The 15,774-nt window shown below is 36.4% G+C and overlaps 1 protein-coding gene across 1 annotated transcript; it reads right to left on the reverse strand.

The window, feature by feature from the left end:
• Positions 1-9,350: 9,350 nt before the first annotated feature.
• Positions 9,351-10,298, reverse strand: LOC124225235 (olfactory receptor 56A3). Its single transcript, XM_046637778.1, has one exon. It carries the CDS (start codon positions 10,296-10,298, stop codon positions 9,351-9,353), a length of 948 nt encoding a protein of 315 aa, XP_046493734.1.
• Positions 10,299-15,774: the final 5,476 nt, after the last annotated feature.

A 15,774-nucleotide genomic window follows, 5' to 3' on the forward strand; every position in this document is an offset into this window, starting at 1 on the left:
CTAGTCTGTAGGCTATCTGCCATAGAAACAGAAAAAGCTGGTGTTGCAGATGAAGTTTGGAGACACTCTGCTGGAGAATTCTCTCTTGCTCAGGAGGACACTGATCTAGTTGTTTTTTCAGGCTTTCAACTAATTAAATGAGGTTCATCCACCATGTGGAGGGCAATCTGCTTTACTCAAAGTCCACTGTTTAAATGTTAATCTCATCCAAAAACACCCTCACAGAATAATATTTGACCAAATATCTGGGCATCTCATGACCCAGCCTAGTTAACCATGACAATCAGTTGATAATTTGTGCCATTCAAGAATCAGTCCATTCTGTTTAGTTGTCAAAATTTAATGGCACAAAGTTGTCCAGAATTTTCTCTTTGTATCTTCTAAAGTCTGTATTCCCTGCTGTGATCTCCTTCTTTCATTCCAAATATTGGAAATTTCTGTTTTTCCCTTTTATTTTGTTGATCAGTCTAAGCATATATTAATTTTATCTTAATATCAGTTTTGGGTTTCACTGAGTTTTCTCTTGTTTGTTTTTTTACTATTGTGTTAATTTTCAGTCTTATCTCTATGATGCTGAATATTGGGATGCTGTGTTGTGGAGGCTATGGGTTCTGTTACAGTCTTCCAAATAGTGTTGAAGCTTTTGTTTAAGCAAACAATTAACTTACTTTGAACCCAAATGGAAACTTCTCTAGGAAAACAGCTCAAATATCACTTCAGTTCTTTTATCTTTATCTTAATGGCTTTGTATCTGCTTTGTGTATGATTGTTTCAGGAATTAGCCAAAGATTTGGAAGAGTAAATATGGAATTTAAGTTTTCCATACCCTGGCTCTCTCCTTTCTTAGATTCTTGTCTCATATTCCAGCAACTGTTCTTGCCCAAAACTTTCCTCGAGTTTTTCAGGACTGATAAAAAGGCTGTGATTTTCTTGTGGAGTGGTAACTACTCCATGTTTTGTACTGCTTTTATTATTCATTCAGGCTAAAATCAATAGAAATGTTACATTGCCCACATCATTTCCTTCTTCCAAGATTCAACTCCACTCCGATATCCTCATGTTTTTCTTCACCCTCAAGTGCTTTTATATTCTCCTCTCCCTAGGTTTATAATTGTTGTCTGCAGGAGTATTAGGTTACTTGACCATACCAGAAATGGAAACCTACTTGATATTAATAGAACCATTCCAGTTTTCCTACAATTGTTTATTTTGTGTATTTTTCCATCCTTTTAATTTTCAACTCCTCATGTTTTATTTTAAAGACTTTAATTTTTAAAGTAGTTTTAGGTTTACAAAACAGTAGAGAGGGAGGTGCAGACTGTTCTCAAATACCCCCCTCCTCACACATTCATTGCCTCCCCCATTATCAATATCATTCACCAGAATGGTACTTTTTTTTTGACCAAAGATGAACCTACCTTGACACATCACAATCATAGAAATTCCATAGATTACCTTAGGATTCATTCTTGACTTTGTATATTTTATGGGTTTAGACAGATGTATAATGACATATATCCATCATTTTAATAGCATTCAGTGTATTTTCACTGTCCTAAAAATTTTCTGTCATCTGCTTACTCATCTTTCCACCACTCCCCTTCCTCTTCCCAGCAACTACTATCTTTTTATTGTTTCCACAGTTTTACCTTTTCCAGAATGTCATATAGTTGGAATTATATAGCGTGTAGCCTTTTCGTATTGGCTTCTTTCACTTAGTAATATACATCTAAGTTTCCTCTATGTCTTTTGAAGGTTTGATAGATCCTTTTTTTTTAGGACTGAATAATATTCCATTTTCTGGTTGTATCACAGTTTGTTCACCATCTAAAGGACATCTTGGTTGCTTCCACGTTTTGGCAATTAGGAATAAAGTTGCTATAAACATTCTTGTGCAGATTTTTGTGTGGGCATAAGTTTTCAACTTCTTTGGGTAAAAACCAAGGAGCATAATTTCCAGATCATATGTTAAGAGTATATTTAGTTTTCTAAGAAACTGAGAAACTGTCTTCTAAAGTGTCTATACCATTTGCATCCCCATCACCAAAGTATGAGAGTTCTTGTTGCTCCACATCCTTGCCAGTATTTGCTGTTGTCAGTGTTCTGGATTTTGGCCATTCTAATAACTCTATAGTGGTATTCCATTGTTGTTTCCATTTGCATTTCCCTGATGACATTTTATGCGGAACATCTTTTCATATGCTTACTTGCCATCTGTATATCATTTTGGTGAGCTGTGCATCTTTTGTAAATATTGTCTCCCAGTCTGTGGCTTGTCTTCTCATTCTGTTAACACTGTTTTTTGCAGAGCAGAAGTTTTTAATTTTAATAAAGTCCACCTTATCAATTCTTTCTTTCTTGGATAGTGTCTTTGGTGTTGTATCTAAAAAGACATCACCATACTCAAAGTCATTTAGATTTTCTCCTATGTGATTGTATATTACTTTTATAATTTTGCATTTTATCTTTAGGTCTATGATCCATTTTGAGTCAATTTTTGTGAAGGGTATAAGGTCTTTGTCTAGGTTCATTTTTTTTTTTTTTTTGCATGATGTGGATGTCCAGTTGTTCCAGCACCATTTGTTGGAGACCTTTTTGTGTTTTTATATTTAAAATGAATTTCTCATTCACGTTATATTGGTGAGACTTGCTCTTTTTTTTCTTTCAAATCTCATATGTTTATTTCTGCCTTTCATTTGTACTGTTTACACTACAGTTTCTCAATGAGTATTGACAAGTTTTTGTCATGTCTGTCCTGTGCATTCTGGGATGTTTAACAGCCTGTCTAGCCTCTACTCACTAGGTGTCAGTAGCACCACACCCTTCCTCACCTCCACTCCCTTCAGTTGTGACAAGCAACAGTGTCTCTATATATTGCTAAATGTGTCCTGTGGGTCAAAATTGCCAACTCTTCCTTCATGGAGAACCATTGATTTAAATTATACATATTTGCTAATGTGATTTTACTAAATAATGCCCACTAATGGCATCTTTTACTCTGTATGGTAGCCTAGGTGCAACAGAGACCACATGGCCTTAAAAATCTGAGATTTTTAAAGAAAACGTTTGCTGTTTCCTGTTCTCTGTTCTAAATTTTAAAATATGACTTTTTAAAATATCAAAGGCAGTCTTCAAATAATATTACGCTATTTCACAAATAAAATAAGAATTTATAAAAGTTTGCTTTCATCACCTCTCCATATCTCTCTTCTATGTTTGCTATGCTTTTTATCTCTACATATTTTATAATCCCAGTACATTGTCATTATGTTTTTATCCCCTATCCTTTCCATATATTCCTTTAGTTATGAAGTACATGAATACTTGAATGGCTAATGTTGTCTCACAGGTCACTAAGTCTCTATACATTTTTGTCAGCATTATTTCTCTCTGTGCTTTAAATAGTTTACATTTGTATAACTTTAAGTATTTCTTTTTTCCTTCAGTGCCAAATCTACTATAAAGCTCATTCAGTGAATTTTATTTTTCATTCAGATATTGTATATTTTTACTCTAAAAATTCCATTAAGTTCTTTTTCATACTTTCCTTTTATTTCCTCATATTTTTCTTTAAATCCTTTAACATGTTTATAAGATTATTTTAATATTTTTAGCTTTATAATTCCATCATATCTGCAATTTCTGTGTCTTCTTCTATTAATTGATTTTTCTCCTAGTTATGGGTCATATTTCATTTTCTCACTACGGCTATTGATTTTTTGTTGGATGCTGGGAATATTACAATGTTGGAAATCTACATTTAGTCATTTTCCTTTAAAAAGAGTCTTAGTCCAATTGGGATGCAATAACAAAACATCACAGACTGGGTAGCTTATAGGCAACAGAAATTTATTTCTCACAGTTCAGGAAGCTACCAGTCTAAGATCAAGGAGCAAGTATGGTCAAGTTCTAGTGAGAGCCTTCTTCCTGTTTCATATCCAGAGCCTTCTCCTGTGTTCTCATATGGCGGAAGAGGTAAAGGGTCTCTGTGAAGTCTCTTTTATAAGAACACTAATACAATTGATAAGGACACCACTCTCATTATCTCAGCACCTCCCAAAAGGCCTCACTTCCTAAAACCAACATCGTTGAGGATTAGGATGTCAACACATGAATTTTGCGGGGGACACAGACACTTATACCATAACAAAGAGTATGTAAATTTGTTTTGGCAAGCCAGTAAGCTACCTTTTGATCAGCTTGTCCCTTTAAAGGCTTGTTTTTAATCTTTTTAAGGTAGATCCAGACTAACCTTAACTCCAGGGCTAGTTTAGTACCCCTACTTATCTATGGCTATTCTGGAGATCCTACTGAATACCCCAGGTTTTTAATAGTCTCTCCACTCTGGATGGCCATAGTTCTAATCTCCCTTTCCCAACTGATAATTCTTATAAAAGAAAATGTAAATTTATTTAAAAAGAAGTTATCAATTTACAGTGGAACAAATATTACTAAATCACTCAGTTCAAATTGGAGCCCTTCAAAAGCATTAATTCTAGTTCCATTTTCACAGTTATACTCTCCAGAACTAAACTATCCCATCTCATTCTATTAATTCTTGTCTCTTACAATATCTAATGATGACAAAAGAGTATATTTGTGTGCCTAATCCAAGATTTTTAGGATAAGGTCTGAGCCTTGGACAGGGGTACATCTGGTTTATACACAAATGAAAATGACTAAGAAAGTTCAATAAGACAGTCTCATGAAATAGAAGATAACTGGATTAGGGTAACCTGAAGAGAGAACATAAGGGCCAGAGTCAAAGAGCCTCTAGCTCTCCCGGTAGCACACATGTTGTCACTGGCTTCTGTAGAAAAGAATGCCCTCTAAAAGTTGATTTAGGGGCTTAGCAGTTAGCAACATTGACCAATCTATTCTCTTCTTCAGTAATCTCTGTTTCAACTGCATGAGCTCCCAAATCCACATTTGCCAGTCTCCCTTCTCTCCTCCTTACTGTATCATGAGCTCTTTGGGACCACTAGCTGTGGTTAATTTGTCTCTTTTCCTGGACCTTTGGCGTATGGCCTGGTACATAGGAAAGGCTTAATCAATTAATTAATGAGTTACTCTGTCTCTCCTGAGTAATTTAGTTTCTAATAAATAACATCAAGGTCATGGAGTCTTAATCTAAAAGGCAGTACCACTTTTAGAAGAATAAAAACATTCACTAAAATAACAAAACTTTGCCAGTAACCTTATCTCCACATACACAAAATAGAACTTACAACATTAAAGTAAGACTTAAAATTATGCGAAAAGAAGAATACAAGCAAGTACTCTGTCAATTACAAGAAAGTTTAAAAACTCTCACTGACAAAGGGCAATGTGTCCCTGGTCCTGGAATTAGATCCCTGCTCTTTTCCTAGGCTCTACTGTATGTAGCCAGATCTGATTTTCTACTAATTGTTTTAGCTTTCACCCAAGTGGCACTTAACCTAAAAATGCTAGAGTAATAATGTAATTATTTGTTTAATATTTTGGAAAGCAGAGGTCTTAGTATTACACTGTCATTTCTATTAGACTAAACTATGATGCTTTTCCTATGGATTGTGCTTGGTCCTGATGAAGGGCCTCGTGTTTTCCAGCCCCAATTTCTTCTTCTGTATATTTTCAGTTTAGAATTCTGTTCCTGCTTTGGCTCACACTCCAGTTCCTATTATAATTTTCTCCCTAGACCTTCAAATCCTCTCCCAGACTTAGGTCCTGATTTTCTGCCAAGTAGCCACTGCTTTGGACCTCTACGTTAGGTTCTCCTTGGCTATGTCATTCCTACCTAGTGACATTTTCCACTGCTTCTTGGACTTCTGCTTCTTTCAGGTTCAGAGGCTTTGCACTTACAAACATGGACCTTTCCTATCTTACTCATTACTGCAACCTCAGTATCATAACAAGGATTTGTCTATTTTAGGTGTAAATGCATATTTGATAGATAATTTGATGTTAAGTGTTGGTCTGAAAGGTCATTGCCATTCTCTGAACGTGCCCTGCATCATTATCCTTGCTCAATATCCAGTGTCACCTGGATCTGCCCTTAAATATCCATCTCACTCTTTTTGGATACAGGAGGAAGGGCTTAATAATTGATAACATGTGAGTAAACTGCAAAGTCTCACCAACAAAATCTGAGCTTTAACATTTTATGGATAACGGCTATTTGGTTTGAAAAGACAGGTTTTCTACTCATATGTTTTGCTGAATAATAAGTTACAACAATCTCACTATTGAACATTTCATTTAAAATGTATTTTACTAAAATAATATAGCACAAAATAACTAATTTAAAATACTTATACATATATATGAAAATAGTGTAAAAAGAAATGTAAAGAATTACAAATTATGATTTTTATCATCTACCTGCAGATAAACCTTTGACATTAACATCTATTGCTTATTCTAACACTTATCTTCCTTCCTTATCATGAGCAAAATCTCTATTTACATTTTTCCTTGGGCTCTGGAACTTCCAAATTTTGCACATGGCTCAATTTCAACTCTGTCACTGTAGGATTCGAGGACTATATGTCGTAAAAAGTCAATCAATGGAACTTCTCTTATTTTAATCTTCTCACATTGGTCTCTAGGATTTAGCCTTCATGTCATGCAGCATCTTAGGACAAAGAGGTCACCATTCATCCTCTAAAACCCTGGTTTCCATTTCTCCGTGTGGCAGAACATAAAAAAGAGAGAAAAATCACAGCAAAGAAGAAAGAATATAGTTGTAACTCTTTTGCAAGAAGGATACATTTTCCTCCAATTCAGTTGATCTCCTACCCATTTTTCATTTGCCCTTTAAAGCCAAATGTCTAGTGCTACAGTGATCAATATAGTAGCCACTAGTCATTCATGGCTATTGAGCACTTGGAATGTGAGTAGTCCCAATGAACTATGCTGAAAATGTAAAATACAAGTTGAATTGCAAAGATCTAGCAGACAAAAAAAAAATGTAAAATATCTTATTATTAAATTCTCTCATATTTATTATGTATTGAAATGATAATATTTTAGGTATATTAAATAAACTATATTATTAAAATTAGTTTAACTTTCTTCCTTTTATATTTTTAATTTGGCTACTAAAACCTTTAAAATTAAATATATGGTTCATGTGGGATACCCTTGTTCTAGAGGAAATTCTCATTAATATCAACTATTTTAGCGAGATAAAGCCATTGTTAATTTGTTGAACTTGCTTATCAAACCCATCTGTCATACTGCTTTGGTGTAGGTCATGAATGTATAAGTTGCATATAAACAAAACAACACAAAGCTTTGAAACATAGTTTTTAAATATAAATATAAAGATCTTACTAGTCTATTTTGGAAGATAAGGCTTATGTAAAATTTTCTCAATCCTAGGGCAATACGTGCTCTAAATCCCACAATGTACCATTTTTTTGAATGTTCTTTTATAACAGTTAATTGGAGAGATCTGGGTTTATTATACAATGCTTCCCTGGTACAGATTAATCCTCAAAGTTTTTGGTCCCTTGATTAGTAGATGTTAGTATATAATATTGTTAAAACTTATAGACTTTTAATATTTCCTAAGGGATAGTAGCTTAAATTTCATTACAAGCATATTATAGCTTTATATTTGTAAGACCGTCCTGTTGGTATCCAGTAATGCACGTTTTAAATCAAGTCATTCTTCTTATGTTGAAATGTTCAAGAGAATGAGATTTTTAAGAGTTCTTCTTCAAGTACCAAAGAAAAAGGTTATCTATGGTGTGAACCTAACTGGATCTGCAAGATTGTTTTTTATTTTTGAGAAATGTATTATTCCCAATTAAAATGTTGATTACATGCTTTTGATTATTGCTTTTTATTATGTGAGTGCATGCTCATTTTTCAAATAGTAGCTCATGGTGCCACCCTGGAGGAGAGAAATGAAATACCAATTTACTGTTCTTCAGTGCAAGATAAAGAAGAAAAAGAAATGGACAGAGCTTTGCAGAATGAAAGTTTAAGTAGGCCAGCGATGTATCCCAGGTGCTTTCAGTTAAGACCAAAAGACTCAGACTTTGGAGACAGTATTGGTATTGGGCTATTGAGAAATTTTCCTTCCAAAGTCAAAACAAAGTAACACATTTATAAGTTGTCAATGAGGGATAAAGCTTATACATAGAAAGAATCTTCTAAAACAAATTGCTCACTATTCTCTGGTAATAGATGAGTAACATGAAACGTGAAACAGAGTGAGACCACCTCATTTGTTCCCAGGAACACTCCTTTTTTTCTTGTGGTTGTGCAAGGCTTACAATTGAGACCCTCTAACTCTCTGTCTAGTGCTTTTTTATGTTGCCAAGTATCATACAGCTAGCTTATTCCATTCCTCACCCTTTCTGTTTGAGAAGAATATATTTCTGGAACTCAAGTTTGTATTCCTCCTAACTAAACTTTGAGCTCCTCACAGCAACAATGCTCTACTGATTTTTGTACTTTAATAGCTAACAGAATTCCTAAGACTCAAAGTGTGCTTAAAAACTGTCCAATTAATAAGAAGACAATGTTCAGATAGTCTATTTTATATTTTAGTCTTATTGCTTGGTCATATATTACAATCCTTTAACTCATTGGCAGAGCTATGTTTGCATATCGTAAAGTATGACACACAGGATCCAAAAGATAAGTGTCCAAAGCACAGACACACTGGGAAGGAGAATTTAGGAGTCTCTTAAATTTAATGAAACTCATTGCTAATTGTTACTCACATGTGAAATCCAGGCAAGAACCCTGACCTCTTGCGATGCACATTACAAATGATCACCTTGTCTGCTATAGAAGAAGAGAGAGGGAGAGAGACGAGAGAGAGACAGAAACAGAAACAGAGAGACAAAGAAAGACAATGAAGTGGTTGAAGGCTGAGAAAAAAACACCCAACTCCAGAGCAATAGCAGCCTCCTATCATTCAGGGCTGAAATTTCACTCCTATGTTTTTCTCTCCAATATGTTTCTTTCTGTGGAAACAAGAAACATTACACATTATACAACACAACCTACAAAATATCTACAATTGTAAATTCAAGAATTTAAAAGTCATGGCATATTAACAGTTGTATAATTAGGAACATGAATTTCTCACTTTAGAAGCTGACGCAAGGAATCTCAGTATTTTAGACAAATTGAGTTATATTTGTGGAACAAAGGAGACAGGGTCAAGGAGATTCCTGATGGAGGAGTGAGATAAAGGGAGACAAACTGAAACTGAAGTTTTATCAAAGGAGATACAAAATCTAGTTTATCCAGTATAAGATTATAACTCATAGCTATGAATTTCAGTCCACTCACCCATTAGTGATTCAAAATTCATCCTATTTTAGGAATTCAGAGGTCCGTTTTCCCTATTACCACCCTTTCTTCAGTAACTTCTGGATTCCTTGCTTGATCTCCTGGGTTCGCACTCCATAAACAATGGGGTTAAGGGCAGCAGGGATGACATGGTGGAGGACATTGAGCAAAACTGGCACATCAGGGGAGACCTTCTTCTTTGCCACATGAGTGAGGACGAAGACCAGAAGGACAGTATTGAAGAAGAGGATAAGGATGAAGTGGGAACCACATGTGCTTAGGGCCTTGGCCACAGCACCCTCTGCCTTGAGTCTCAGCACTGCTCGCAGTATGAGGGTGTAGGAGAGGATGATGAGGATGAGGTCGGACCCTAGCAGAGTCCAGCCTCCAGCAAATTGGTAGAGGCGATTGATGGTGACGTCATCACAGGAGAGCCTGGAGACAGACATATTGGCGCAGATGCAGTTCTCAATGACATTTCTCCCACAATAAAAGAGTCGTGCTGAGAGAATGGGGATGGGCACTGTAAAAAGGATATTCCTAGCCAAAATAAAAATGGCAGCCTTGGCTATGAATTGATCCGTGATGATGGATGAGTACCTCAGTGGATGGCAGATGGCTATATAGCGGTCATAGGCCATGACCATGAATGTGCAAGACTCCATGGCAAGGAAGCAATTCATGATGTACATCTGAAGGAAGCAGGCATAGAAGCTGATGGACTTGAAGTCCAACCAGAAGATGGTCAGGACCTTGGGGATGACAGTGAGGCAGAGCACCATGTCTAATAGGGAGAGAAGGCTGAGCAGGTAATACATGGGTTCATGCAGAGAGGTCTCCAGCCAGATGGTGATCAAGAGAATGCCATTGGCCCCCATGGCCAGGAGGAAGAGGAGGCTGAGGGGCAGAGACAGCCAGATCTGCCAGTTGGGGGACCTGACAAAACAGTTCAAGAGGAAGTCTGAAACCTCAAAAGAGATAGTGCCATTTTGGTGTGCTGTCATATTTTTTCCGTGTATTTCTGTAGTTTTCTTTTAGTGACCTGTGAAATAAGGATAAAAATTAGCTACTGACTCAAGATATATGAAGATGGAACAATTTTCTTTACCTATGTGAAACTTGTGTATCCTTGCAGGTTATCCAGAGCCAAGTGAATTTATCTGTTTATCCTTTGGGCCATGCTACTGACATATTCTTATCATTTTAAACAATATGGAGGACTGAGGTAATTGATTTGTTTATACATGTTTTATTTGTTCAGGATTTATTTTTAATAGAATTTTTATATCTTTAAAGCAACTAAAGAGAAGGAGAAAATTACTTAGAAAACTACTTTGTGACAATTGAGTCTCCTGAGTCTCTAAATTTGTACTCGTGAGTTTCTTCCTCTTTTTTTAATGACCCTATAGACTACTATATCTACAATTTAACTACACAATACACCAAAATAAGTAGCAGAGCCTGGCACAAAGTAGAGACTTAGGTAAATGTCCCTAGTCCTCCGTGCCACTCCTATTCTGACTTTTCAGCTGTATTTATTTTACTTTAATTAGAGATTTTGAAAAGTATATACTGGAAATAAAGTTAGTTATCTTGCATTTTGTATAATAAGACATTTTAATTTGGTAGGTATGGATCCTGCTAAATAATTGCTTTTTTTCTGGCTGTTTTTTAGGTCTCTATATTTGTAAAATTCCTAACTTCTGGAATAAACAACCTTAAAAGGGGAATGAGAAATTCCACATAGCTATGTGGGAGCAATACTTGTAATTAAACAAGATGAAAAGTGATTCTTCTGATTGAAATAGTCTGAGGTTGATAAAGTCCATCTTGAAAGTTCTTCCATTTTATTTCTGCTTCCTTTTTCCAATTTTGGTGTAATGGCCCAGGTACACATTCCCCCATTTTGGACACAAGTTCAATGTTGCTATTGTTGTCTTATCATTTAACCTTTTTCCCTGCATTCTGTTAGGCACAAGAGTCACAAAATTGAATAAAGAACTGTTCTTACTCTCAAGGAGGTAAAACTAAAACCATCTTGGGGATAATGGTTAATAATAACAAATGAAATGAGCAGTGACAGGGTCTTGCACAAACTACCTGGAGAGAGTGAGGAGGGCTGACTAACTCTGACATGGGGAATAGGCTGGAGAAAAAGAATTGCAAATAAAGTGATGTGGTGCTCTCATTTACATTAAAGGTAAGGGATTCTAAAGTTCTCCTCCCTCTGAATTGTGAAAGATCATTCAAAGAAGGCTGTAGTTTGGCAAAACGTATATATGTCACTTCTTTCTGGGGTCCTTCAAATCATGCAGTCCATTGTACCTAAATCTGTCTGCTCAGACAGAGGTCTCTATTAAAGTGTTATTTGATGGATTTAGAAATTCATTTTCATCAGGAGTTTAAAACTGCTCTGTTTATTGCTCATTAGCCTCATTAATATAACATAAAATTACATGCTAGTTAGTTTTGGAACTCTTACCACTTGCTGAGAACTGCACTCAAATACTGTAGGGCTTTATCCCATTTAATCACTCAACATCCAATGAAATATGTTTTATTATCACATTATAAACAGAGACATTTCTCAAAATCTTAACTACTCATACATTATTATGTTAATTTTAGTCCTGCCTAATACAGTGGGTTGTGTTGGAATAATTTCTTGGATTCCTCTGGACATAATAAATAATTCTGTGATAATGTACTCACCCCATCAATCCTATAAAAAAGAAAACAAACTTCACCCATGATACAGCTAATAGTTTTGAAAATGGAATCTAATATAGGAGAAATAGTTTTGGAGAGGGCGCAGAGTGGTAAGGAGAAGAAAGTTTTAATAAAACTGTGAACACAGAATTGAACAATATTTTCATACCATTAGAAACATACTTTTTTTTTAGTAGAAGTTCAAATAGTACTTTTAAGTTATGATTTTCCATTCCCAAGATGCAGTACCAGTCCTGCTTAGCTGGCTCTTCTCAGATTCTCCTCATCAGAGGGACCCTGTTAGTAACTGGGGCTTGCTCTCAGAGGAGAGAGGAGAGGCATTTTCTCCTTAGGCATGGGTTCTGTCCAGCTGGTGTCTGCCAGACATGGCCTTCCCATCTGATATGTAGAAAAGATTTAGATGATCTTCCAATTTTTTTCTCTTACTAATAAAAGAATACATTAGTAGTGACTTTGGCAATTTTTGATTGAATTTTAAACATATTATTTCATTTGTGACACAATATTCTGAAGTAAGTAGGGCAAGTTAACTATTTTAATAATTTATCTCTTCAGATGGGCAAACTGAAATTCTGTGGTATTATGTGTCTTTTCCACAGTTTGACTAGTAGGATTCTAATGTGGAAGAAATAAAAGTCAGATCCAAAGCCAGTGAATACCATCATGCGCCACCTAACGATGTTTCAGTCAACAATGAACCGCATATACGATGGTGGTTCCATTAGATAAGTACCATAAAGTCTAGGTATGTAGTAGGCCCCACCATCTTGGTTTGTGTAAGTACATTCTCTGATGTTTGCATACTGACAAAATCACCTAATGGCACATTTCTCAGAATGTATCCCCGTCGTTAAGCGACACATGACTGTATACGAATATAGCTGTGTTGTGTGTTATCAGAGTGATATAGAAATGCATATCTTATTTGGCATTTTCTTTTATGTGTTTTTAGGTTTTTCTCCTCCATTCGCAACCCTCATTCCCACACAACCCTAATGACAATTTTCCAGCAGTCTGGAATCTGCCTTTTCCTTCCACTTGCAGCTCTGACTCTGCATCCACTGCTCATAGGGTCCAATTCTCTTCTTAGTCTGCTTTTGTATTGTATCTCTTATTATTGTTCAGCTGGGTTTGTACTCCAAGTGGCAATCCCCTAAGATTCATAAAGATTCTAAAAGAATTTCCATAGCCATACTCTTTATTTTTCCATTTCATAACAACTCCATAACTTCCACCTGCAACTCAGTTTCTCTTGTCTACTAGTTCAGTGCTTTGCCTTGGTGGAGTATCCCACAGAGTAAGAGACGCTGGAAGTGTAGGATGTCTTTAAGATAATAACCCATAGGAAAATAACATCCAATCTGATGTGGTGACCAAAGGACCTTCTCCATGCCCTGGGCACTATGTTCATTTAACTCTGCCTTTCCCTCTCTTTCTCTTTGAATACATTCACTTGTAAGTTTGGGGTATAAACTAACAGCACCTCCTAAGCCCATAATTTGTCACAACGACCCAACCCCTACTAACTTTGCTTGTATTCACAGTATGTTTAACCTCAGGCTGCCAAATTAAAAATATCTCCTGTAAACACCACTTTCATGTTTCAGGTTTTGTCATTAATCTTTGCTCATTGCATCCTCTTATCCCACTCTGCAAAATTTTTACAATTAACCCTTATATGTCACAACCCCAAATTTTACCATCTCCAAGAAGCTTTTTTTCTCAGGGATTTCAAAGCATTCCTGGAAAGAATTAAGGGGTTCCCAGCATAGAAGCAAGAAAATCTTGAAATGACCTTTGGAGGATACAGTCAAATGGAAGCACTGGCGATTCAAACATGAGTATCCATGAGGAAGTCTAGAGGAAGAAGTCTGTTTGTTGGTCTCTTAAAGTGCTTTGGGATAATTATTTATAACATGAGGATGCAATTTCTGAGTACAGTATAAAAGTAATATTTTATCTCTTTCCTCGACTCACTGGCTCTTCCTTTCTCCTCTTTTCTCTGGAATCTTCCTACATACTTTTAAATCCATAACTCATTCAACAAGCATTGAACTACCTACTTAGCCCTAGAAGTAAAGCATCTGAGAACACATTTGTCCTTCTTCCCCTCTCCTGTTTCAGTCTTGGTTTACAATCAGAGGTTGAAAATGGCATCATTAAGGCTGAGGACCTAGAGCTAATGCTTGCTGGTTCCAGATAGGAACAGAATGAAGAAGCAATGGAAGTTGAAGGTCAATGACTAAAGAAAAGCCCCTGCATCCCAATCATTTTCCCAGGCTACAGGATAGGCCCATGGTCTAGCAGTGTGGAAGCCCTGTTTTAAGAAGTGGAAGGGTGTTAGGAATCACCTAAGTCCATAAAACTCAGACAGACCTGTAAGACATCTCTCCCAAGTGTACTTTTAGTGATGGATACCTCATTGATCTTCTGGGCATAATTTTCTGTTTTTAGCAGCAGTAGCTTTTAGAAATTCTTTAGATTGAGCTGAAATCTGCTGAACTACATGCTGACCCACTGACTCCCAACTGTAGTCTTTGTCCTCAACTTCTGAAGGTATATAGACTAAATTTAATTCCTACCCCATGATTCTAGCATTTGTGCACAGATTCTTTGCCCTAAAGCCTTTAAATTTCCTTATTCATAGTTGAAAACCCCAAATTTTCTTAACTGGGCTCCAGAAGATGAAGTTTTCAGCTCCCCACCCCCACCCTACAATCCATTAATCTCCTATGCACAAGCTCCAGCTTCTCTGCATCTCCAGCATCACCAGGAAAAAGGTCAGAGAAGGCAAGAGGAGGGCAAAAGAGAAAAAAGTTCCAAGAACACAGGCTCTCATGTGTTTCCTCACCTGAGACAAGATGCAGTCTCTACTACCCCATTTTCAGACTGCTTCAGCAGTACTGACTCAGGAATGGAAAGGAACAGAGATCCGGACTGAATAGATAGGTCCCTCTCATCTTCTGGTTCATCTTGATATAGCTGCCTCTCAGGCACCCTCCCCAGACTCACAGAGGATGTAAAGCATGGGGTCTGGCTCATTGATATAGGAGCTCTTGCTAGTTCCTGAAGTATGTGGCTTAGTTAGGACTCTAGAGCCTAAGGGACTCTGCCCACTGGGAACTTCACCATACCCACTCCTTTGGGCCCAAAAGGCTGTCCTGGAACAGAGATGCAGGCAGATTGGAGGTGAAAATGATTTCCATCCTCTCTAAAAGAAAGGACCTCAGATTATACAGTCCTACATTGATTGTGTGTTGTGTAGGCAATTAGTCAGTCTCGACTATAGGGACTTGACGTTACATCCATTCATTTGCACATGTACACTTAGCACCTTCCATTGATCCAGTAACCTCACTCAGAAGTCCTCCTAGGCTTTCTGCCCATTAGTTTTGGTATAGCTAAAGCCATGCTATTTAATGGATCTCTGTTAGCTTATTATAACTTTTATCATGGCATTATAATGATAAAAATGCAAGAGAAAATTGAATAAATTATAACTTGAAAAGTGCGATGTATTTTTCGGAGAGAAAACTATCATAGTAATTTTTGTTGTAGTGAAAGATTTTTAAAAGGGATTTATATACCACAGGATATTAGGAAACATGATTCGTTCCTTTATTTTTTGTTTTCATTTTTCCTCATCTGAATTATTCACTCTCCTCAAGTTATGAGAACAAGCATCATCAGTTTCCTTAAGGCTCTTCTTTTGCTTTATTTTATCTCTCTTTCTTCTGTATATCTCAACAT

Source organism: Equus quagga, chromosome 14 (genome assembly GCF_021613505.1).
Source record: "Equus quagga isolate Etosha38 chromosome 14, UCLA_HA_Equagga_1.0, whole genome shotgun sequence".
NCBI lineage: Eukaryota > Metazoa > Chordata > Mammalia > Perissodactyla > Equidae > Equus > Equus quagga.